The 27,237-nt window shown below is 36.8% G+C and overlaps 1 protein-coding gene across 4 annotated transcripts in view; it reads left to right on the forward strand.

Annotated features, from left to right (window-relative positions):
- The first annotated feature begins 5,852 nt into the window (after nucleotides 1–5,852).
- Nucleotides 5,853–27,237, forward strand: part of LOC145332262 (uncharacterized) — a 30,505-nt gene continuing 9,120 nt past the window's right edge. For 2 of the 4 annotated variants that reach the window (XM_080177216.1, XM_080177212.1), the window contains exons 1-6: nucleotides 5,853–5,904; nucleotides 6,651–6,787; nucleotides 7,738–7,812; nucleotides 10,008–10,129; nucleotides 10,717–10,768; nucleotides 18,196–18,276. In XM_080177216.1, coding sequence (XP_080033342.1) covers nucleotides 6,770–6,787; nucleotides 7,738–7,812; nucleotides 10,008–10,129; nucleotides 10,717–10,768; nucleotides 18,196–18,276 — 348 coding nt within the window. In that variant the 5' untranslated portion in view covers nucleotides 5,853–5,904; nucleotides 6,651–6,769. Of the gene's footprint in view, nucleotides 5,905–6,650; nucleotides 6,788–7,625; nucleotides 7,698–7,737; nucleotides 7,813–10,007; nucleotides 10,130–10,716; nucleotides 10,769–18,195; nucleotides 18,277–19,433; nucleotides 19,550–27,237 lie in introns of all 4 variants that reach the window. The other 2 variants (XM_080177215.1, XM_080177213.1) reach the window with 2 other exon arrangements.

Consider the following 27,237-nt stretch of genomic DNA (forward strand, 5'->3'; position numbering starts at 1 on the left):
CGGTGATTTTGAAATTTGTCAAATGATTGGTCGGCCCTTTACGAGATATCAGCTGACACACGAACATACCGACATCATACTACTTTAGAATATGACTAGCGGTTGTGGAGGGGTAATTTTTTTCCAATATGGATGAAGATAGCATCCCCGTAAATAGATATAAAAAACCTTTCAGGGATCTGAAAGAAGTTTCACTGTCAAAGAATCACTGTCAAAGAGAAGCTTTGCTATTTTTTTAAATCTGCAAAAAATAATAAAAATATTCTACTTATCTTTAAGCTGAACAATATAGGTTATGAATTTTAAGTATCATTTTTTCAACAATGTTTTTTAAAGATAACATATTTTAAGTTCTGTTATCTCAATAACTATCTTTAAGTCTTTTCATGTTTATGTATTCAATATTCTGTCTGTTAGAGAAAAGTAACAGGATGTCTATGTGTGTGTGTGTGTATGTCTGTTTGTCCTGAACGATCACCCTTGCAAGAAAAATCGCCCTCTAAAAATTACCTTTAATTTATTTTTTTACTTTTTTAAAAACTAAAACAAAAAAAAGTGAGATTATTTTTTTTTACTCCCCTAAAATAGTTAAAAACATATTCAGAAACTGTTTTTTTGAAAATTTGGTGAGAAGATTAATTTCTTCTATTGTCATATTACTTTTATCCTGAGTATCATTTGTAAACAATTATCAGAATGTTGGGAGAGGGGGGAGGGGATCTAAAAATTAATAATTATACAAATTTGGCGGGGAATATTAATTCATCCTCCACTGTCTAAACCCTGTATCCCTGTCCTATGTAAAATGTTGATAATTATCCACATAATGACACAAAATTCCTTTTCACTTCATTCCAACTTTTTAAAGCGAAGCTTAATCAGGGTCGGTCCGCACGTCCGTAACGGTTAGCTCTTTTCGTTAATTTAAACATGTTAGAATTGTCCTATTAATTTCAAACTTTGCTTGATGATTCCTATGACAGTAAGTAGTAAGCGCAGCATTTCTATAATCGTTATCAGAAAGACCCTACGTCCATTTAAAACATGCTGATTATTTTTTACTTTTATGACAACAAACTATTGTATGTAAAAATTAGCCTATAAGTGTTTATGTTTGTTTGTCCTTACATTTCAGAGCTTTTATGGATGTTGTCATCCGTGTTTGTTGAGTAGCTACTCTATTATAGACTTTTAGTGTCTGTTTGCAGAGCGGGAGGGAACATTGGGGTGTTTATTACACTAGTCTCAAAAGTTTTATAACACTGTTTTCTTATAATTCATTTACATAACAACTTTGAGGATTTCAAAAAAATTATAGATTTTTATTTTATTTGGTTGAGTGTGCAAACGTTTCAACCACTAACTGTAATCTACGGAAGGGGTAATTTTGTGTATCGTCATTGGGGATATTTATCAATTTATTGGCCTTTGTCTTATCCCTCAGTTAAATGGTCTGTATGTATGTCTATAATTTTCAGATGTCTAAATATATGGAGGGATAAGACACAGTATAAAATCTATTTTGTCATATTATTTTTCTGTAATTTCATTCTCAAATCAAAACGTTCTACATCCTTTAATTTTACAATATTCTATATTTGTTATTAAAATGGATATAGAATATAATTATACGTGGATATACTATTACAGGGGAAAAATTGTCTTCAATTCAAGTTGCTAACATGGATATCACTTATTAATCAGTTCATTCATCAAGAGGATGGGGTAAAGAGGTTGGATGAAGGGATTTAAGTTTCACTTTATTAGATATTATTGTGTAAGTAATAATAAATCTATTGTACAAAAGTAGTAAATAGCAATGACAATAATTTTTGTAGGAGGCTAAGTATTTATTTAATTCAATTTTTTGGTAATATTAACGCTAAAATTTCTTTTTTCCTTGTTATCCTTTCATTTTACGTATACATATATAGAGATGTATATGAAAGTATGTTTACAAACAAATTTCGGGTATAGTCTCTTTCGTAACATCGCACCTTATGGGGCGATTCTTCGTTTTTTCACAGTAGCTTTTCTCCTATTTCTAGCCCCTGCGGGTGGCTCTAACCCTGCGGGGCCAATTACCTAACCCTGTGGGGCAATCACCTAACCCAATATAACCTAACCTAACCTGAAATAACCTAAAAAAAGTCATTTTAAAAATACGACGAATCGCCCCTTATGGGGCGATGTTACGAAAGGGACTATTCCCCAAATTTCTTTTGTATGATAATATGTGTTAATAGTGTCTGCGACTTTAGCCTATTGTATATTCAAATCAAGAGGGTGGGGATGAAAATCAATATTAGCGCATATTTTCTTTAAAAACTTAAAAAGCACAATGTCCTTAAAAGTTTTTTATTGACAATTTGCATTAATGAAGTGTTGGTTGTTAAAATTTAGTCAAATTAACACTAAATCAACATTAAATCAGATAAAAATCAGCAATTAAGGAACCTGCAACTGTGGCCTAACACGTAATGCTTCCGGTTTTTGTCGGTAATGTGTTATATTCAAACCCAGACCAAAACCGCGTCAAAAATAAAGTAGTGTCCCCTGCTGCTATGTCAAGTGCGCGACATATATAGTTAGAGTAGGGGGAATGCATTGGTAAAAAAGATATTCAAGAATAAGATCAAATCTCTAGTAATTAAGTAAAAATTTAAAACGAAGTTTATGTAAAAAAAAACAAGTTGTAAATGCCTTAAAATAAGGAGTGTCCTTGTGTCGGCTATAAATTGGGTCGTTGGAATTCAACCAATAATGTCGGGGATATTGACACAGCCAAGTAGCAGAAAACAATTTGTTAGCAGATGAAAAAGATCATTTAACCTAACCTAAAAAAAGAAACAAAATAAAGGAAACTTATAAAACTTTAAATTTAAAGTTATAAATTCACATTTTGTTTAGTTTTATGAGAGTATAAAAAAAGTAGTTTTAAATGTTAGGATATTATATTTCTAAGTTTATAATGTCAGGGCTGAAAATTATACCTTACATCTTTTGTATATAAGTAGTCGGATGTATGTCTGTCTCTATGTTATTTTGTATTTGTTATGGGTTAGTTTTAGGCTATTAAATTTTCTGCAGAAAGAGACCCAGAAATTCTTTTTAAATTTTGCACTTTTATAACAAAAATGGCATTGTGCCCAATAGTTTAAAAAGCTTTAAAAAGCGGAAATGAGCTATTAACCTTTAAAAGTGTTTTTAAGCCTAGCATACATTTAGCTATATATCTTACTAGTGGCTGCTCCTCTAGCATCTAGGAGCTCTAAATTCGAAAGGATATGGAAGGGCAGAAAAATAGCTTAAAACCATACAAAGACTTAGTTATAAAAATAAAAAATAGCCTACAACCATCTCAGGGCTTATATGAAACTTCCCTCTAAAGGAGAACCATATCGGTTCAGTGGTTAGCGAGATCCTTCGCTACAGACAAAAAAAGCTTAGTACTTTATATAATTCTTTTAGGTTGCGAGTCTATTCTATGATAAACTTGTTGGCTGTATTTTAATACTTTTTTCAAAACAGCTCTTTTATTTGTAGAAATATAGACTTGATTGAGTTGTTCTTTCTACTTTAAACTCTTATTCTTAAAAATACAATATATACAAGAAAAAAAAATATATTTTCTGATTTGTATCTCTGGAAATACATATCTTTAGAAATGTTTTAGTATGAGATATAACAAGAATAGTTACTTCCAGGACAGGGATGGGGTATTGAACTGTAACTTACACCAGTTCTCAAAGTATTATAAATAGGACCTCACTTTCATTGGCTAAAAACTTTGGGGACTGTGGTAACAAATCTGTATAGTACAAACTCGACTTTCCAAACTTTTTAACCGATAATTCTAATATACATACAGATGGGGTGTTTTTTTTAATTGAGGATGTACATATATATATGAAGGTAAGAGAAGATTGCTCTAAAACTCCGTAAAGGTTGTGGGGCAAAAGTTTTTTAAGAATTCACATCAGAAGTAGAACGATAATAGTTATTTCTCGTATCGTATTATAAACGGCTTTCTGTGGATATAGAATGTACAATTATAAGAATAAAACTAGTTTTTAGCCCCGAGGTGCCGAAGGCACCGGCTAAAAAACTGGTTTTAATCTTATGATTGTACATTTTTATATTCGTAGAAAGCTGGATATAATACGATGCTAGACATAGTTTTTTCGTATGGATGAGAACCGGTTCCTATCCACCGGATTCGAATGAATACGAGAAAAATTTATCATAATTTTTTCTTTTTTAAATTGTCTTTAGTTCTTTTCAATAAGAAATACACATATTTAGTGAAAATTATCGTTCTACTACTATTTTTAAGCCTTAAAACTCACACCTTTACGGATTTTTAGCGCAACCTACTCCTCCCTTTATCGCTTATTGTCTTATCCCTTTATATAATAGTATTATTTTTTTCTTCAAATATACCTGTTGTTATAATTTTCACTCATAGACCAACAATACATTGAGTAAAAGTATTCGTGACTGATTATCGACAAGTGACTAATCATTTCGACAACCCTAGCTTTACTGTTTTATTATTCTGGATCATTAAAAGAAAACGAAGTAGCGGGTTTCGTCGATTTTCCTAGTTGCCTTTGATAGGTTATTTTAGGTTAGGTTAGGTTAAGTAAATGTTAATAGACATGGGAAATTGTCTCCGCAGGGTTAGAGACTCCACAGGGAATAGAAATAGGATAAAAGTTAATGTAAAATTCAACAAAAATATGTCTTTAAATAAAACTTTATTAAAACAATTTTGAAAAAGTCTCAAACTGTTATTATTACAGCATAATATTTTTTAGTATAAAGTAAAGAAATATATATAAAGTAAGCGTTGCAGAAAGACAGACGTACACATATTACTTTGTAAGAATCTTGGCTGCTATAGAAATGTTGGCAATGGACTTTGTTAATATCCATAACAACGGAAAATGTTTACTTACACAATTAGGGTGCGATGCTACTTTATAATTTACTAGCGGCTTTTTTTTGGGGGGGAGGGGGAAGTATTTTTCATTTTTGAGGGGGTTGAGGGTGTCCCACCCCCCCCCCCCCCTAAGAAAATAGTTATAACCTTCCCGGGACCTATGAGAAGCTACTCTGTAAAGGAGAACCAGTTCAGCGGTTAGTGAGATCCTTTAATACAAACAGACAGACAGACAGACAGACATCGTTCTACTTTGTATTATAGATTATTTTTTTTGTGCTTGCACGTTTAAAACTTATACATTTAGACTTATTAATAGACATATATAGTTAATTTAATCAAATCAAACATTGTTTTCTTAAAAACTAATTAAATAACTTATTTTCAGATAAAAATGAAAAGAAAAATGTGAAAGAAAAGAAGAAACTGTTTTGACTGAAATATATTTAATCTTATTCTATAGGTCTATTGGTTTATTTTATTAGATTAACAAGGATTTCTATGTTCGAAATAATCGAAATTCCCAATATAGATTTTTATTTTAAGGATATCATGCATCTTAAGGTATCTGAAACGGCAAAAGGAATAATTTTTTTTAAATTTTTTTAACAGTCAACCTAAAATATTTAATTTATTATAGACAGATTTCCGCGGTTACTAAGATAAAAAAATAAGATTAAAACCAGTCTTGTTTGCTAACCAAACGGAATATATATTATGATATTTTAATATTCGTTTAAAATTCTCTGCAATTACTATATAAGATTAATCAGTATGTCTGAGAACTGGTTTTAATCCATCAAATGTTAAACGGTTTCGAAGCTATGCTTAATAACTAATTAACACAAAAATACCAAAAGCCAAAACCTTGATTTTTAAACCAATATTTTCTGTAGGTGCTTCAGTCATCATGTTATAAATAATAATTTTGCAGAAAAAAATTGTGAACTAAAATGAAAAGGAATAGTTTCATGAAGGCAATTTAATATGAAGATGAAATTAATAAATCCATCCAATTAGTTTCAAAGTAAGAAAAAAAATTTGTCCACTGATACTTGAAGATTTATAATCACGTTTTCTCATTTACTAGCTTTAAAAAGGTACTTTTAATTTGATGGTTTATTGACCAGGAGTGTCCAAACATTTCAACTAATAATCTCAATCTACACTAGGGATAATTTTGTTTATCATGATTGGGTATTATTATTTGGGTTATCATCATTGGGTGAATCAATTTATCGGCAATTGTCTTGATATCCGAAGATCCCTTTTTTTGTTATCAACAAGACAAAAAATGTTGTTTTATAATCAACTTATTTTACTTTTACTAACTAAGCATATGATAACAGGAATCTCAACGGATAAAACTATAGCAGATAAATTGATGTACATTTCCAATCATGATACACAAATTTAGATTACAATTTTATGGTTGAAATGTTTACTCTGGTTAGGAACTGAACCTAATGTACCAACTTATCAAAATTAATAAAAGTCCCCAAAGTTGTTGAGCCAACGAATAAGAAAAAGTTATTATTAAACTTTTAGGACTAGCGTAATAAATAGCCCAATGTCCATTTCCTCCCTGATTTAATGAGCTTTTCTAAACTATTAAATTTTACTACTACATTTTAAAATACTTATTGACCAAATATTCATTCATATAATTGAAATAAAAACGCTCCAATAGAACTATGCTTTACATAGATAAATCCTAAACAGACTACAATTATGTAAGTGAACAAGAGCGACACGGGTGTGTGGTAGCGAAGCTCAATAATACACATAATAATATGAACGAGTGAGGACAAACACCCATGGAATATGTTTCACATATGTCAGGTCGGTAATGCACAAGGAGAGTAATGTTAATAAGTAGCGCAGCAATAGTTAGCTAAAGTTACAAATGTAATTTTGTAAACAATACAATAATGAACATTTTTTGTAAGTTTTTTTTTTCAATTAGATCCTAGTTAAAATGAAAAAAGAACAGGAAAGATTCTTACGTTTTACCCAGGGGCGTGCTTAGGGTTTTTATCAGGGGGAGGGATTATTTCGGTGGGGGATAAAAATGGGGAAAGGCAGGCCTTCACAATTTCAATTTTAAGGGGGGTGTTGAAACCCTCATTCTGTTTGATTTTGGTTTTACTAGTTGCCTGTTTTAAATCATAGCTTTTATATTAATAGGGTCTATATTTAAATAATTACCGCGTTTGTAGATCTGTCACACACACTGAACATATGTTTTTTAAGACTTTTTGTCAATTAGAGGCTAAAAGCTACTCTATAAAACACGTAACCAAAAGTTCTGTACGTAAAATTTAAGTCACACACATTTGACCAATATTAATGACTATATTAGAAGCACAATTACTTAGAGATTAGGAAGGAATGAGACAATGGCAGATAAATTGATGTACAATTCCAATAATGATTCGCAAAATTACCCCTTCTGTAGAACACAATTAATGGTAGAAGCATTTGGAACCCTCAACTTAATGAACAAACCAATCAAATCAATAAAAGTCCCCAAAATTGTTAAGACAACGAATAAGAAAATTATGTATAAAACTTTGGGGAGTAGTTCAATAAAAAGCCCAATGTCTCCGTCCTACCTGACAATTACTACACAAATAGTGGGCTTCACTTTTATGGATGAGGTCATCCTTGGTTGTTGCAGGGCTCGTGTATGTGCACCGCCTCCGGGGAGGGCGGCTTCTCCAAGGGGAAGGTGTTGTACTGCTATGGCGAGGTGAGTCACCTTAACCTAACCTAACCCTTAATATTTGCAGGGCTCGTGCATGTGTACGGCGTCGGGGGACGGGGGATTCTCGAATAAGGGGAAGGTTTTGTACTGCTTTGGCGAGGTAAGTACGGATTACTAGCAAAAATTATTTTTGCTCAATCAGAAAACTTCATTTAGTAATTGTAATTTGCCCTTTTTTCAACTATTTATTTATTATTTCTCTCTCTAAATATTGGATATTTATCTATTATAAATTTCTATTCCTAATTATCTTTCTATTCAAAGAGCTATCTAATCCAATTTTTTCTATCTTTTTATCTCTTTCTCTCAATTTTTCTTTCTATCTATCTTTTTTTAAAATTATCCTGTTATATACACCTATTAAGTATACAGTATTCTGACTTAGTGTTATTTTTAAAAGGCGACTTATAAACATAATATACATATAAAGTTATATAAAAGCTGAGCAACTAAAAAGAAGATATTTTATAATTAAAATTGCTTGCGAAGTTGATGTTTTTCTAAGTTATGACAAGAATTTCAAGGGGAAAGTCTTAGATTTGGTTACTTTGCCTTTTTTTTTTTTTGGCTTATAAACAGATAAATAATAGGAAACTCGATTATTGAAAAATTTAAGAAAACTATTGAAATATCATTTGATTCTTCCCAAATATAACAGATGCATTGCTTTATAATATAAAAAAAATTAGAGTTTTTCTGGTGTAAAAGTCATCGAACCACTTACGATAAGAATAAGATATTAATTTCTGTCACGGGTAAATGGGTTAAAATAAAAAAAATACAAATTTTTAAAAAATCCTATTTATATTTTACATAATATTATCTTTAACAGAAAAAAAAACACTTTAAATATTTAAACAACAATGGCTACACACAAAGTAGATTCGCTCCCTACTATAAAAAAGCTTGAAGATTTAAGACAAATTTAAATTAAATGCACGGCTTGAGTTAATACTCAGGGACAATGGGATAGATTTGTGGATGAAATATTAAACATCTTCTTAAATCTGACAATTAAACCTTTTTTAACCTTTTTTTGAAAGGTATGTCAAAAATATATATGAGAATAATAGCCCACCTAAATTTTTATTAGGATTTAAAAGTTTGATTCTACAGGTGTCAGAGTATATTTTTGATACATCTTTCAAAATTGGGTTAAAAACAGCTTAATATCACAATAAATCTTTCCATTAAAGCCAAGCTTTTATGATTTACATCCAGATTTAATGTTGTAGTCTTTTTTTATGAAAATTAATATATATACCAATGTCCCATCCCTTTATCACTAAATAATTTGCTAAATACTTGAAACGCTTAAGTGAATTTTTCACCAAATTTTCAACTGTTTTTATGTCATTCTTTTCCCAGATTAGTTTACACCCTTTTTCTCTGCATTTGTGTTGAAAACAAGGATGACAACATCCATAAAAGCGAAGCACTGAAACGGTAGGACAAACGAACATTAACACTTGTATAGTGTCAGAACTTAATAATCAGAATAAAAATGTATAAGATTTGAAGCAAAATTGTAAGGAAATTTGTTGAAAAACTGCTTGATACAGGATAATGTTTATGGACATACTTACATTTTTAGGACTTGATTATAGACTTCGCTTATAACAGTATACTTTGTTGTTCTAGGAGTCAATATGCAAAAAATCAGATAAATCGGATAATTAGATCCCATTAAAATTTGTTGTTAAAATTTTTTTAAAATCAACATGTTTAAAATGAACGTACAGACATTCTGGTAATGATTATAGAGTTGCTACGCTTTCTAAATCATACCAAACTACTAAAGGGATCACCATGCAAAGTTTGAAATTTATAGGACAATTCTAACATGCCTAAATTAACGAAAAAAGCTATCCGTTACGGACGGACGGACGTACTGACGGACCAACCCTAATTATAGAAAAGCTTCGCTTTTAACAAGGATGATTTCATATAAAAACAGCAGAGATTTTTAAAGAATTAGCCGTTTAGGGCTTATTATAATTTTTCCATTCTCCACTATTCTTTAACTTTATTCTCCTGTGTCGAAACTAAGGGATCTTAAGGGATAAGACAATGGGTGATAGATTGATATTCATCCCCATGATGATAAACATAATTACAACATCCCATAGATTTAAGCTATTAGTTGAATTCCAACCATTAAAAATTCAATAAAAGTATCCAGTTTTTGAGCCAACGAATAAGGCTTGGCTGCAGTGATTATTACAATTTATAATTTCTCTAGTATGACACATTGCTAAACAGCAGACGGGTGCGTCACACCTTTCATGTGTTCAGGTTGTACTCCAGCGAGACCTTATGCGCAACCAGGATGACTCCAAATCTGAGGAGGAACAGACAGAGATGTACTTCCTGCAGATCAGCCAGATAGTAGCATTTGTTGTACTTATCCTAGCCATGTAAGTGGACATTTTTGTACCTTTTTGTACTTATCCAGCCATGTAAGTGTACTTTTTTTTAAAGCGTCCTGTGATATTTGTACTTGATTCTTAGCCATGTAACTATGTAAGTGTACTTTTTGTACCGTTTTATTATATTTGTAGTTGATCTTAAGCCCTGTAATTGGACTTTTTTTGTACCGTTTTATTATGTTTGTACTTGATCCTTAGCCAAGTAAGTGTAATTTTTTGTGATATTTGTATTCGATTCTTTTCCTAACAAAGCAAATGTACTTTTAAGTTACATAATGTACTTTCGTTTACCTTTTTGTAAATTTACTTTTCTCTACATACTTTTATGTTCTTTTGAGTACAATTATTTACTTTTGTGTACTTTTAATATAAAGGCTCTTTTGAGTACCTATATATAAATTTATCTATTTTAAGTAAACCCACTTTAACAAAATCTAAAAGTCAACCACTTTTCAAAAATAAATCAAATGGAAGAAACGGTAAGAAAGTGTACTCTATATAATTCCAATAACTTGTACCTCATCTAGATCTTTTAGACTATTATTTTGTGATTATAAAATTATTTTTATCTTTAGATTGTTAGTTTTGATATCAATACGAAAAGGGCTCACTAAAATACAAAATCAGGTATGGTTAGATTAAGCAGCGAAGCTGATAAATAAACATGTTCTTTCCGGTTTTTTTTTTAGTCGTTAATGACTAACTTTATTTATGATCCTTGTGATCGCTAGCGGCTAGTGTGGTATCCGCCGAGGATCAATGGCAGACACCGGAGTTCAATTAGATTACGGCAGTGTGACAGACGTGGGCACCTTACTATAGAGAAGCTACGCTTCTCTAGCTTTCACTAGATAATGATCAACATCTACTTTTAGTTGTCACTTTATTGAAGGCTTAAGATATACTGGAGTTATATACAACAAACAATAATTACATGGATAGGAATAAATAATCATAACATAACAACATAAATAATATATGTACAATGGTCAGTTTGGGCAATAATGATTCCCCCATCCCTGGAAAGGGTGGGGGAGAATTAAGAATACAGTTAGCCATAATAAACATGACAGATTCAAATCATTAATTCTAAGCGTAGGGAGGGGGTCACTAGACCCCTTCCCCAGGACTCGGGGGAGGGCCATTGACCCTCCACCGAACCCCAGATCAGGGGTGCCATAGACATGGCTCACGGTTGCCGAATACCACAACTCTCCCCTCGGAAGGCTGGGAGATGGTTTCCCTACCAGACTTCCGACAGTGGTTGAGGCCTTCGGCCCGCTCCTTAGGGCTAAAAGTATATACAAACGATAATGATTCAATGGAATCCTAGTGGTGAGTATCTTCTTAGGGTTGATGGGCTCCCAATGTGGGGTAGAAGGCAGAGGCTGCCTTGGGTTGGATACGTTGGTCGGCGCCGGCAGGTATCAGGTTTGGTGGTGGCACATTGGTTGCTGTAACGGTCAGCAGTGGGACCTGCGGGTTGTTGTTGGCAGCGGCTGGGGCACTGGCTGCCAGGTTGAGTGTCTGAGCAGCGGCCTGTCCTCCTGAGGGGCCGCGGGGTCTGCCAGAGGGCGGTCCTGGTCTACCTGGGCGGTCATGCCCACTGTCAGTGGATTTCATAGACACCATTTCCTCGGCTGCTTCCCTGCCGATGGGGATGGCATCCCAGTCCACTGAAAAGTCCCGGGACTTGGCATGGTTGAGCCTGGCTCTAGCCATCGCCTTCTTATACAAAGCTGGGTGGTACAGGAACACTTGTGATATCGCATTCAGGGCTGCCCGGACTCCTCCTTGTGCTGCTGCCAGAGAAATGATGGTGAGGTCCCCCAGCAGTTTGAGGATCAGCAGCAGCAAGCACAAGATGGCGGCGCCATCTCCCCACTCGTGGATGGCTTGTCTAAATCCTGCCCAGACATCCAGGGCTGCCTCTCCTTCCTCCGCCAGTCGGTCAATGTTGTAGGACACTATCCCATGGTCTCCTGTGGCCGAACAGCTGCCTTGCTGAACGCAGGAGCCATAGGATAGGCCGGTCAGCATGGCGCTCTTGTATGCTGGGAACGCCAGCAGCTGTTGCCAGTCGTTCAACTCAGCCTGTGAATACAGACCACCTGAACTGAAGTCATCTAAGGGGTCTGTCAACAGCTGCTTGGGCGTATCCAGCGGGGGTGGCCTCTTCTTGGGAGCAGGGGTCAACTCTATCCAGCCTTCCTCTGCGTGCACAGTCAGGGGGTAGGTGGAGGAACAGGGAATCTTGGTGGCGTGCTCACTGTATACCCGCGTCACGGCGTCTACAAAACCTGTGGGCTCCACTGGCACTTTGTCCCAACACTCCTTGTGTTCGCGGACAACATACTTGTGCCTTTGGCAGGTCAGCTGCAGCAGGATGTCTCCCCTCAGTACCGAGAACGTGCTCCCCTGGACACGCACCGGGTGGGCCGGATCTAGTTGCTGGAGCTTCCAGCAGTTGGCCGCTACTTCTTCTGCTGCAGTGCTCCTCATGCGTGTTTCCAGGGTGAACCCAATATAACCTGCATGGATCTGTGCTTGGAGGGGAACGTCAACATCCCTGGCCGACACTCGGGGCAGCGCAGCCGCGGCTGGGTCAGCTGCCACAAACAGCGCTGGATGGTTGGTGGCATGGGCCTCGAAGTCGCAGTTCACAATTGAGGTGGGGCTGGTCATGTTGATGAAAAACTGGGCCTGATGGTCAACCAGATATGCATCCCTCACCAGGCTGGGCTGGAGGCTGCGGATCAGCCTCAAGGGGCAATCTCTTCCCAGGTGGTCCCACACGTAGGTTGCTTCCCCAGTGATACAGGACAGCTCAGAATGGGGACAGTCGAGGGTCAGGTGGTCAGACTGGGACTCCACCCGTCCATCCTCCACCACATAGGTCTCCTCCTTGACCAGCAGCCGCCGCTCCTGGAGCACTAATTCATTGCGGTAGAGCTGGCCCTCAAAGTGGACGTCCTCCCCCTCGCAACCCACCCCCTCGGGGCTGTTGACGAGGGCGCCCACTACATCAACGGTGAAGAACAGGGGGTGGTTCAGCTGGAACGTCAGTGGCTGGGTCTTGCCTGGCAACGTGTATACTCGGTTCCTGGCCAGGTCTCGGCACGCTTCTGGGTCTATCTTGGTTGGCCTCATGAGGGTGGGGACCGAGGTCACCTTGAGGTGACCCCATACCCCACACCTGAATGTCCACTGGGACACGGTGAGCTGACAGCTGAACCCAGTGGTTTCCCTCACCTTGACTTGCTGCAGGACGTGGATGTCGTGGCCCAGGGGCACCTCCTGGTGTAGGGGCTCCGTGTCACACATCTTTTCTTTGTTGTAAGACGTGACATGGGTGGGGTTGGCACAGTCCCACCCCACCAGGACGTAGCTGGTTGTAGGCCACACGGCTGCCAGAAGGAGGCCCCACAGGACCATCCACCAATGGGAGAGGCTTCCAGGTAACCATCTTCCTCGGGCACGCGGCTGGGGATCTCCGGTTCTGGTCACGGCTGCTTCTTGGGGCTGGACACGGCTGGGCTGCTCCTGGCTAGACACAAATTTCCATTGAGCGTTATCTGTATGCGGCCGAGGCACCCCGATACCCTCCCCAATGACAGACTGGCAAGCGACTGGCACTTGCCTGGGTGTCGGCTCCCCTAGCCCTAAATGCTCCCTTCCCTGGTCCAAGGCATGCCCAGTGGCATGGGGCTGAAGTGCATGTGGCACAGGCTCGCCCTTACTCAATGCCCTCCCCTGCCCTAGGAACTCAGGTGCATGTGGCACAGGCAAGCCCTTATTTTCCCAATTTTCAATCTCCCCAGCCTCAAGTGCAGGGGGCACAGGCAAGGCTGGGTGTTTACAAGGTTTTGGATTCAATACATTTAACAAATTCAACTTATCCTGATGGTGTGCCGCTGGGTTCCCTTGGCTGGTAGAGGGCTCTGGATGGCATGTAGCTGGACTCTCCCTGCAGGCTGGTGGCGCTGGCTGGCATGTAGCTGGGCTCTCACTGCAGGCTGGTGGCGCTGGCTGGCTGGGGGTGACGGGTGTCACCCCTTCCTCTGGGACCGCTGGCTCGTTCCAGGACTCAGGTCTCTCGGTGGCGGCGACGGGGGTCGCCCCAGACATCAGGTTGGAGGCTGGCTCGTTCCAGGATCCAGGTATCTCGGTGGCGGCGACGGTTGTCGCCCCAAGCACACGGTGGGAGGCGCTGGATAGCACCCCCCCATCATCCCAGGTGGCGACGCCGGGTGGCGTCCCATACATCGATGCAGAGGTGCTGGCTAGCACCTCCTGCCTCTCTCGTTCAGCGGCTGCCAGGGCCTCCCCATACACCGTCTCAGGGACGCTGGGCAGCGCCCCTCCACTCTTGCTGGGTAGGCTCGGTCGGGCAGGTTCCATCATATTGAGACTGAAAGGCTGGGGCCTCAGCACCTCTGGCTCGGCTATGTTGTTGGGCTGTATCAGCTCTGGCCCCAGATGGTTCAGACTGAAGCCTAGGCCAACCCGGTTGGGCTCAGCCGCGCCGCCCAGCACGTTGATCCTAGCTGGGACAGTCCCGAACTGCGGCATCCCATCGGCTCGGTCCGCAGCTCTGGAGGCGGCTGCTTGCGGTGGTGGTGCTGGGGGCGCGCTCCCTTCCATATGGGCCACTCTGCTGGGCTTCCCTGGAGGGGCACCTTTGTCGGCGGTGCGCCTGCGGCTGGCTACCTGGGCCCAGTCAGCTCTACACTCGGCCGCCGTGTGGCCGTCATAGTGGCAACGCTCACACTTGGCAGAACGGTCACGGCGTGGCTGGGTGCGCCTCTCCTCTAGGCTAACTTCCATAGGCGTTGGACAGTCTCGAGCTCGGTGGCCTCTCCCCTGGCAGCGGTAGCAGCGGCCTGGAACCTTGTCATCTGGGCCGACCTTCCCCATCTGGTGGAGACCCGGAGCCAAGGAGCCAATCTCCATTGGCTCCGACTCGTCATATTGGGGCAACTGGATGCAGGCAGATCCAGTCAGCCCGTCGGTCGAGTCCACTAAGCACACACCCTCCTTCAGTTGCTTAGTAACCATGGTCACGGTGAACATGGCCTTGCGAGTGTACTCAGGTACACTCGCAATTTCATGGTTCATCATGAGGCGTTTTACATTGGCGTTACGAATTCCACGGTTTAATTCGTCCACCAACAATTCAAGATCCTCATGATTGTAGGCGTCCCTATACAAGGCGCACTTTGTTGATATGTACGCCTGTATAGGTTCTGTCGAGTGTTGCTTGTAGTCCCTAAACGCTTGTTTAAGCGTTTGGGACTCAAAAGCAGGACGAAATAACAATTCACACTCGGTCTTGACCTGCTCGTAGGTCAAGGCTTGGCCTGCCTCGCCAAACAGATGGGACGCCATTTCCGCCGCTTGCCCTACCAATGACAGTAGTAGGGCGTTGCGGCGGTTGAGGGAATCATGAGGTGGCACGCGGTAAGCCGCCCATGACATTTCCAGTCGGCGGATATGTGCCGACCAGGACTGCTTGGGCGGCCCTCTATACTCCGGCAGATTGCTCAACATCAGCTTGCGGTACTCGGCTGGTGCCGGCTGAGGGTCATCCTGGAGCCATCCTGGGGCTTGGTCACCTCCTGGGACTTGATGCTGGTCCATTGGGTCAACGGTGAAACGGCGGGCACAAAGTTATACAGGAATACAATGAATGGGTTGTCACTTGAGGCTTCCTAGCCTAACAGCCAACACTGTTTGTATCACTAGGTTGGGAGTTTTAGTTGCAAAGGTATAACTTAGCTGTACTTATCAATGGTTAGATGTTGAGGTAGATAGATGTTGAGGTAGATAGATGTTGAGGGTCTGAACTGCTGTCAGGAACTGATTGGGTTTTCCCTTATCACACTAGAGCTAGGAGGAAAGAAACTTGCAATTCTTTATTTGCTAAAAATACCCCTGTTAGATGCTATGGAGTAGCTCTGCTCTGGTGTGAAGGTGTGTGTGTGTGTGTGTGTGTGTACGTGGAATCTTCTGTCCTTGTAACGCGCGTTCGCGCCGTCAAATCCGCGCACACGGGGAAAACGCGCTCTCACCCCTCAGCTCGCTCCCTCATTGGTCCGTTTCGTCCGTTGGATTTATGATGTTTTCCGCACTTTGTTGCGCTACCCGTGAATGGCGCTCTGTATATCCGATCGCTAGCTCCACACTACAGACGGACTTGGCCTAGTGTGGGTAGGAAGGGGGAAGCGCGTGAGGGGACGGGGGTAACTCCGTCCGTTCCCACTGTGAGGGAGGGGGTAACTGTGTGTTGGTGTAATGGGGCCTCTGCTTCTTAATCTCAGGCTTATCTGTTATATAACCCTGATTGTATTTGTCTTCAAATGGAAAGGGGCCCCCTCCCCTTCCCTTGGAATAAAGGGTGTATTTGTTATTGTGCTGTGGGCTTGAAATTGTTTTGATTATATTACATCTAACTTTTATTGCTGTCCTTATCACAATTACATAACAGATTTGTTGACCAACTCTGTTCTATTTTTAGCTGTTATCACAATAAACAGTAATCCAAGCCTGTTCTATTCTTAGATTTATCACAACACAACAATTTGTTTGCCAAGCCTTGCTCATAAATCTATTGTTTGGTCATCACATTGGGGTGGTAATCCCTGCAAATGTGATATAATATCTGTCTTCTAGATGGGTGGCTGCGTTGTAGCTTCTCAGGAGACTCGGGGTTGACGTAGTTTTTCTCTGTTCTGGTGCACTACACCCGTATGTTAGCTCGCAGCTTGCAGCTATGTGGCATGTTTCAGCCTATCGGCGGCAGGGAATGTCCCGTCCTGCTAGCGCCACTGGTTCGGATCCTGCTATTTCTTGCAGTAAAGTTGGCCTATTTTCAGCCGTCTACACGTATTTGGCTTGTTTCAGCCGGTCCGCAGGCCTGTTTCAGCCCTTTTGGCGCTCAATTCTCCGTTAGATATCAGCGCTGCTCGCGGTTATTCGTCAGATTTCGCTGTTTTGCTTCCACAACTGCCGGATGCAGAGTTAAACTTTGCTGTCCAGGGTGGGTAATTCAGGTTGCTTGCGTCAGTTTTGCCAGATTCACTGCTGGGAGTACCTTAGCCTCAGATGCGCGTCTGCTCTACACTTGTGGTTCGCCGTAATCTCACACAGCTGTCACCAAAGTTGTGGTATCCGCCGAGGATCAATGGCAGACACCGGAGTTCAATTAGATTACGGCAGTGTGACAGACGTGGGCACCTTACTATAGAGAAGCTACGCTTCTCTAGCTTTCACTAGATAATGATCAACATCTACTTTTAGTTGTCACTTTATTGAAGGCTTAAGATATACTGGAGTTATATACAACAAACAATAATTACATGGATAGGAATAAATAATCATAACATAACAACATAAATAATATATGTACAATGGTCAGTTTGGGCAATAATGATTCCCCCATCCCTGGAAAGGGTGGGGGAGAATTAAGAATACAGTTAGCCATAATAAACATGACAGATTCAAATCATTAATTCTAAGCGTAGGGAGGGGGTCACTAGACCCCTTCCCCAGGACTCGGGGGAGGGCCATTGACCCTCCACCGAACCCCAGATCAGGGGTGCCATAGACATGGCTCACGGTTGCCGAATACCACACTAGCACTAAGATAAGAGATTAGTTATTTATCTTACTTTTATAGATTGATAATGCTGGAATTGGCATTCCAAATATTGTGTGAAAGTTTGATCACATGGCAAAATTTTGCTATGTGATTGTTATATTGACATATTAATTTGGACACCTATTCCCTTATGTGCAATATTACATCAATGCGATAAAAGGTTGTATTAATTACAGTATATAAATTCATACAATATCGTTTAAAATATGATAAGAATGTTATGTAGTTAGACTTTAGCAACGTCTTTGATAAATACTAAATTAGTTATCATCCAGCAATCTTGAAAGTTGCACAAGATTTTCATGTGCTCTAATAAAGTTGTACCCATAGCTGGCTAAAATAACGACAATTTTTTCCTGACATAAAATCCACGTATATTCTTGTTTTATATTAGGTGAAGCACATATTAATGACGATGCCTGAAAATCCTGAAGAAATCGTCTTAGACAAACAGCCAAACTGTCGATCAAATAGGGTAAGACAATTTTTGTAACGAAGCTATTTTATATGTCATTATTGTCTGTCAGTTAAAGTAAATGTACGTTACCTACATGATTTAAAATTATATAATATTCATTTAATCATTTCTTTCTTTATATAAGAATTATTGGTTAAAATATTTGGACACTTCTTGATTGAACCAATGAATTGAGATTAACTAAATACCAAAACGTTTTTTAGCTAATTATTAAGAATTATAAAAATTTTGGAACCAATATCATTAACAGTCCGATGTCCCCTCTCTCCAAGACATTTATCGTCTTTTAAATACATTTTAAAACCCTTCGTATTTTGCCTCATAATTGAACATCTTTGCTACTATTAGGCGTGATCGTACTTGTTTTTTTTTATAGTATTTGTTGGTTTAAAATTGTTATATTCTAGTTCTAATTATGCGCAATTCTACCTGTTCCTTCTTTATATGTTGTATGTTTTTAATTGAATCTTGTTATTAGCGAAGCTACCCTCTAATTCGAACTATGCACTGTCTGTCCGCTACGTTTCGGGGGAAACGAGATTCTGTCGGCTGCTATTTTGTATGACTTACTTTTTTTACATACTTGTTGTTCTTACTTTATATTAAAGAGCCTCTCTACTTATGTATGTTGTCATCCTTGTTAGTTGGATCTTAATTTAGGCGTTTTTACTATATCAAGAGTGCTTATCCGTAGGTTCATCCTATTATATAAAGTAGAAAGCTGTCTGTAGCGAAGGATCTCGCTAACCGCTGAATCGATAGGGATCTCCCTTATAGTGAAGCTTCTTATAGGTCCTTATATGGTTTTAGGCTACTTTTTTTGCAAATAAGTCGATGTAAGGTTCTAGGCTATTTTTCTGCCCTTCCATATCCCGTCGAATAAGTAACTGTTCGAATAAAGAGCCCCTAAATGCTAGGGGCGCAGCCGCTAGTAAGTTTATAATTTAGTATAACTTTCTTGCTTATTAGTTGATTCGATACTTGTGGACAGATTTTAATTCTTAAACATTTCTAGAGTTTTTTTAAAATAAAAGAATACCTTGACCTTCCTTTGTCTGTCAAAATTATATTTTTATTTCAACTTGTATAGTTTGAATTGTTTGGTGAAATTATTTGATCAAATATTAAATAAACGGTTGAAATAATTACTTCAGACGGCGAACCACAAGGATGAGGGTATTGAAAGTAGCGCGGCAACAAATTCAAATTATCAACATTACACCAAAGTGTAGCATCCCGATAAGACCAAAAATATCCTATAATTGATAAGGTATTTATCTTTAAAAGTAGAAAATATATATTACTATTGTTTTGTGAGGGGTATTTTTGGGACATTAGCTCTCGGGAGGGTAGACCATCCTTTCCCAAAAACATTTTCCCACCCTTTTTTAAGTTTTGAGGTATAAAATTTCTATGCCTAACCCTGAAGGGCCTATATCTACAGTTCCCTATTCCGGATGGGCTACCAAATACCTAAAATAACAAACAATCAAACAATAACTAACCCCCCCCCCCTTATATTTGTAATTATCTTTTAAAAATAAGGATGGGGGGGGGGGGAGTTGTGCTAGGCAAGAAAAATTTCTGAGAATATCGTACACCCCTGTCCTGAATAAAATATTTATTTAAAAAAACATGCGCATTCAGTTTTTTTCATTTCCTGATTTATTTTTGTCCCCCGATTCCAAAAATGTCTTTCCTGAAATCCTGGCTGTTCTATAAGATCTCCAAAAATGCAAATTACTTTTGTCACTATTTTTCAATATTTTTTTCAAATAACTAATATGAAATTTTGTCAAAACATGTTATAGTGAACAGTTAAAAGGGTCTTACACACCTTAGATTATACATTCCTTGAATGCCAACAAGACCTGCTGTTTAAACCGTTATTAACTGTTAAATATAGCCATTTTTGGTTTTAACCAGAAAAAGACATTGAAGGAGCAGTTTTTCAGACTTTACTAAGAAAAACAAAGTTGTAGCACTTGACAAGCCTAACAATAGTTGTAAGAAGGACATATACCTAAAGCACACTGTTACAGCAGTGGCAGTGATTATCTGCAGCACAAATAGATATAACAGTGCATAGCAACATTGTGACCATTTTTAGACCAGAAGGACTCATTGGTTTAAATTTACATCTAATTCTGTTCTCATTGGTTTGTTGGGTTGTTCCAGACCACGCTAATATGAGTCCTGTTTTTAAAAAGATGAAGAACATCATTGAAACTTGTGGTTTCAGTTACTTTCAACCCAGATAATCTCTACTACGTACCACACAAAAATGAACATCATGAAATCACTCTGTGGCTCCAACTGGGGCTAGGACAAGGAGACCATGACAGCGACCTACAAGGCCATTGCAATAAGTTTGTTGGAATATGATTGTCCTGTATGGAGTTTTGTCATTTCAGAGAACAGCTAGAAAAAGATACAAAGATCACAGAACCAAGCTCTCAAACCCACTACTGGTGACCTAATTAACATATACATCAAGAAACAAAAACTTTACCAATCAAAGAACATTGTCTGTTGAAATTAAAACAATACCTATTTACAGTCATCAACCTGACCATCCAGGATTCAAAAATGTTCCCAGACCACTGCCAGCAGAGATTATCTGAGTCAATAGTAAATAAAACTAAACATTTCAATGATACTCTCCATTTTTTGACTGGAAGGACTCATATTATTGTGATCTGAACAAACCAATGAGAACAGAATTAGATGAAAATTTTAACCGTTATTCACTGTTAAACTTCACAAATTTCAGTATTCTCAAGAAAAGTTTGTCCTAGTTGAATACCAATGTCAATTATTGTCCCAAAGTGTAGTGGTTAGCACACTATGCTTTAGTTAGAAGAAACCAAGTTCAAGTCCCTGCATAGACTATGATTTGGTTGACAAATGCAGTTGCAATTTGTCTGATTGTAATCATGCAACCTTCCCTGAGATGCCCTTGGGTTGTAAGGGGTGAGATTTATAGGAAGGATTCTACATATCAAGCAACTTATATCATGCTTTCCCCTGTCCATGCTCCTCATTCATATGAGAGTGCCATTAATTAGGGTGGCTTAATATGGAACACCTGCCAAAACTCTAGGCCAGGGTGATGTAATAATTGAGTAGCTTTCCATGATTATTGTGGGTCAGATTGTAATGTAACAAAGAATACACTCAGCTGTGCATAAAGCTTACCAATCTATGATTTGTCAATGGATTCTCACCTCCCATCTCTGTGTGCATCTGAATCCTAACTTCAGAGAATCAGGGCTATATACATACATACATGTCAATTATTGTTAGGCCTTGCAAATTCTACAACTTTGTATTAATTGGTAAAGCACAAAAAAACAATTACTCAAGTTTTTTTGGGGAAAAACTGAAAGTCCTGACATTTAACAGTTGAATACGGTCAAAACTGTCATTGGTAGGTTCAAATTTTTGGCTTATAATCTGTTAGGTCTTTATTGGATTTTTTTGTGTCTGATGTAAAGGTCCCGCTATTATGAGCTTCCGGTCTAAAAATGGTCACAATGTTGCTATGCACTGTTTTATCTATTTGCGATGCAGATAATCACTGCCACTGCTGTAACAGTGTGCTTTAGGTATATGTCCTTCTTACAACTATTGTTAGGCTTGTCAAGTTCTACAACTTTGTTTTTCTTAGTCAAGTCTGAAAAACTGCTCCTTCAATGTCTTTTCTGGTTAAAACCATAAATGGCTATGTTTAACAGTTAATTTAGGTTAAAACAGCAGATATTTTTTATTGATTCTGTCAGGTCTTGTTGGCATTCAAGGAATGTAAAATCTAAGATGTTCACCACAACATGTTTTGACAAAATTTCATAGTAGCTATTTGGAAAAAATATTGAAAATTAGTGACAAAAGTAATTTGCATTTTTGGAGATCTTACAGAACAGCCAGGATTTCAGGAAAGACATTTTTGGAATCGGGGGACAAAAATAAATCAGGAAATGAAAAAAACTGAATGCGCATGTTTTTTTAAATAAACATTTTATCCAGGACAGGGGTGCGTATGAATGAAAATCTGTACACGTTCATATAGTTGTATTTTTGGCATAAAAATATTGTAATCATTGATAATTACATTAGGATAGGCAGAAGAAAATTGTACAAACATTGATTAACAAGGTTGACAACATCCATAAAAAAGTTAGGCTCATCTTTTTAATTCTTTGTAAGATTTGCTTACCGCTGAACCAATTTGACTATGCCTTTTGGGGATTAAACATATTCATCTTCTTGATTTTAGCTATCTCTTGAATGATTGGGATTTTATCTACCGAAAATTGACATTATTAAAATTTAAAGTGTTACCCCTCCTCCGTCTTTAGCAAATCCTAGGGTCTAGGGGCAGAGAGAGAGGGGAAAATGGGCTGTTTATTACACTAGTCATCAAAGTTTTCTTATAAAGTTTTCTTATTCGTTGGCTTTACAACTTTTGGGGACTTTAGTGACTTTTTAGTTGGTTGGTTCATTTAGTTGAGTGTTCCAAAGTTTCAACCACTAATTTTAATCAACAAAAGAATTATTTTTTTTGTTTTGTCACAGGGGATGTACATCAATTTGTAGTTCATTGTCTTATTCCTTTAGATCTCTGGTCTTGGGGGTGGGGGGGCCCGGGGGGGGGGGGGGTAACATCTAGATAATTTAGATTCTCCATTATTCTTTTATTAATATATTCATTTATACATCTTTTAATACTCTATCTCTATCTCTCTCTCTCTCTCTCTCTCTCTCTCTCTATCTCTATCTCTATCTCGTTCTCTCTCTCTCTATCTCTATCTCTCTGCCTCTCTCTCTCTCTCTCTCTATCTCTATCTCTATCTCTCTGCCTCTCTCTCTCTTGTTAATGCAAAGATAATTATATTAGTAAAGGAAAGCAATACAAACAAAGATTAAATAAATATTATTATATTATTTCTTTATTACTTTTTTGGAGTATAGCTACTCTATAGTCAAAGTAAGTCTGTTCATCTGACCGTCACTGAAAATTGACTGAAAACCCCCATTGGCCCCGAAGTCCTTGGAACGCAATCTCTTATTCGTTGGCTAACAAACTTTGGGTATTTAGTAGATCCTGATTTGGCTTCTTTTTTACAAACAATCGGTGTCCGAAATTTTCCACCAATTATTCTAAATTTAAGTAATAACGGGGGTAACGAGTCTTTCGAAATTTTGTATTCTTTTATATAAAGTATTAGGTTTTTTTTTTGTTTGAAGCTTAAGATTTTAATAACTACTGAATTCTGATTGGGTTCTCTATTTTAGGTAAGCTTTACATAGGTCCCGTGATTGTTATAAGCTATTTTATTTTTAGATTTAAGTACTGGGATGGTTTTAAGCTAATTTTCTAGCCCCTTTCTATCCCTTTGAATACACTGTTCCTAGATGCTAGGGACGCAACCGCTAGTATGCTGCAAAAACTAGCTAGTTAAATGAAATGTAACTTCTAGTGCCGAGCCGTAATATGTATCATTATATATATATGTTTAAAAGAATCTTTACACACTTATAAATCAAGATATAAATCTTATCAAATCCTCATACACTTGCTATATACCAGGGATAAAGGAATAGGATAATTATAAATCTAGATATAAATCTTATCAAATCCTCATACACTTGCTATATACCAGGGATATAGGTATAGGATAATTATAAATCTGGATATAAATCTTATCAAATCCTCATACACTTGCTATATACCAGGGATAAAGGAATAGGATAATTATAAATCTAGATATAAATCTTATCAAATCCTCATACACTTGCTATATACCAGGGATAAAGGAATAGGATAATTATAAATCTAGATATAAATCTTATCAAATCCTCATACACTTGCTATATACCAGGGATAAAGGAATAGGATAATTATAAATCTAGATATAAATCTTATCAAATCCTCATACACTTGCTATATACCAGGGATAAAGGAATGGGATAATTATAAATCTGGATATAAATCTTATCAAATCCTCATACAATTGCTATATAGAAGGAATATAGGTATAGGATAATTATAAATCTAGATATAAATCTTATCAATTCCTCATACACTTGCTATATACCAGGGATAAAGGAACAGGATAATTATAAATCTAGATATAAATCTTATCAAATCATCATACACTTGCTATATACCAGGGATAAAGGAATAGGATAATTATAAATCTAGATATAAATCTTATCAAATCCTCATACACTTGCTATATACCAGGGATATAGGTATAGGATAATTATAAATCTAGATATAAATCTTATCAAATCCTCATACACTTGCTATATACCAGGGATAAAGGAATAGGATAATTATAAATCTAGATATAAATCTTATCAAATCATCATACAATTGCTATATACCAGGGATAAAGGAATAGGATAATTATAAATCTAGATATAAATCTTATCAAATCCTCATACACTTGCTATATAGAAGGAATATAGGTATAGGATAATTATAAATCTAGATATAAATCTTATCAAATCCTCATACATTTGCTATATAGCATGGATATAGGTATAGGATAATTATAAATCTAGATATAAATCTTATCAAATCCTCATACACTTGCTATATAGAAGGAATATAGGTATAGGATAATTATAAATCTAGATATAAATCTTATCAATTCCTCATACACTTGCTATAAACCAGGGATAAAGGAATAGAATAATTATAAATCTGGATATAAATCTTATCAAATCCTCATACACTTGCTATATACCAGGGATAAAGGAATAGGATAATTATAAATCTAGATATAAATCTTATCAAATCCTCATACACTTGCTATATACCAGGGATAAAGGAATAGGATAATTATAAATCTAGATATAAATCTTATCAAATCCTCATACACTTGCTATATAGAAGGAATATAGGTATAGGATAATTATAAATCTAGATATAAATCTTATCAAATCCTCATACACTTGCTATATAGCATGGATATAGGTATAGGATAATTATAAATCTAGATATAAATCTTATCAAATCCTCATACACTTGCTATATACCAGGGATATAGGTATAGGATAATTATAAATCAAGATATAAATCTTATCAAATCCTCATACACTTGCTATATAGCAGGAATATAGGTATAGGATAATTATAAATCTAGATATAAATCTTATCAAATCCTCATACACTTGCTATAAAGCAGGAATATAGGTATAGGATAATTATAAATCTAGATATAAATCTTATCAAATCCTCATACACTTGCTATATAGCAGGAATAAAGGTATAGGATAATTATAAATCTAGATATAAATCTTATCAAAGCCTCATACACTTGCTATATAGCAGGAATATAGGTATAGGATAATTATAAATCTAGATATAAATCTTATCAAATCCTCATACACTTGCTATATAGCATGAATAAAGGTATAGGATAATTATAAATCTAGATATAAATCTTATCAAATCCTCATACACTTGCTATATAGCAGGAATATAGGTATAGGATAATTATAAATCTAGATATAAATCTTATCAAATCCTCATACACTTGCTATATAGCAGGAATAAAGGTATAGGATAATTATAAATCTAGATATAAATCTTATCAAATCCTCATACACTTGCTATATAGCAGGAATAAAGGAATAGGATAATTATAAATCTAGATATAAATCTTATCAAATCCTCATACACTTGCTATATAGCAGGAATAAAGGTATAGGATAATTATAAATCTTATCAAATCCTCATACACCTGCTATATAGCAGGAATATAGGTATAGGATAATTATAAATCTAGATATAAATCTTATCAAATCCTCATACACTTGCTATATAGCATGAATATAGGTATAGGATAATTATAAATCTAGATATAATTCTTATCAAATCCTCATACACTTGCTATATAACAGGAATATAGGTATAGGATAATTATAAATCTAGATATAAATCTTATCAAATACTCATACACTTGCTATATAACAGGAATATAGGTATAGGATAATTATAAATCTAGATATAATTCTTATCAAATCCTCATACACCTGCTATATAGCAGGAATATAGGTATAGGATAATTTTAAATCTATATATAAATCTTATCAAATCCTCATACACTTGCTATATAGCAGGAATATAGGTATAGGATAATTATAAATCTAGATATAAATCTTATCAAATCCTCATCCACTTGCTATATACCAGGGATTTAGGTATAGGATAATTATAAATCTAGATATAAATCTTATCAAATCCTCATACACTTGCTATATAGCAGGAATATAGGTATAGGATAATTATAAATCTAGATATAAATCTTATCAAATCCTCATACACTTGCTATATACCAGGAATATAGGTATAGGATAATTATAAATCTGGATATAAATCTTATCAAATCCTCATACACTTGCTATATACCAGGAATATAGGTATAGGATAATTATAAATCTGGATATAAATCTTATCAAATCCTCATACACTTGCTATATACCAGGGATATAGGTATGGGATAATTATAAATCTGGATATAAATCTTATCAAACCCTCATACACTTGCTCACACATTCAATCTAGATATAAATCTTATCAAATCCTCATACACTTGCTATATAGCAGGAATATAGGTATAGGATAATTATAAATCTAAATATAAATCTTATCAAATCCTCATACACTTGCTTTATAGCAGGAATATAGATATAGGATAATTATAAATCTTATCAAATCCTCATACACCTGCTATATAGCAGGAATATAGGTATAGGATAATTATAAATCTAGATATAAATCTTATCAAATCCTCATACACTTGCTATATAGCATGAATATAGGTATAGGATAATTATAAATCTAGATATAATTCTTATCAAATCCTCATACACTTGCTATATAACAGGAATATAGGTATAGGATAATTATAAATCTAGATATAAATCTTATCAAATACTCATACA

Source organism: Acartia tonsa, chromosome 11 (assembly GCF_053477335.1).
Source record: "Acartia tonsa isolate MP-2025a chromosome 11, ASM5347733v1, whole genome shotgun sequence".
Classification (NCBI taxonomy): domain Eukaryota; kingdom Metazoa; phylum Arthropoda; class Copepoda; order Calanoida; family Acartiidae; genus Acartia; species Acartia tonsa.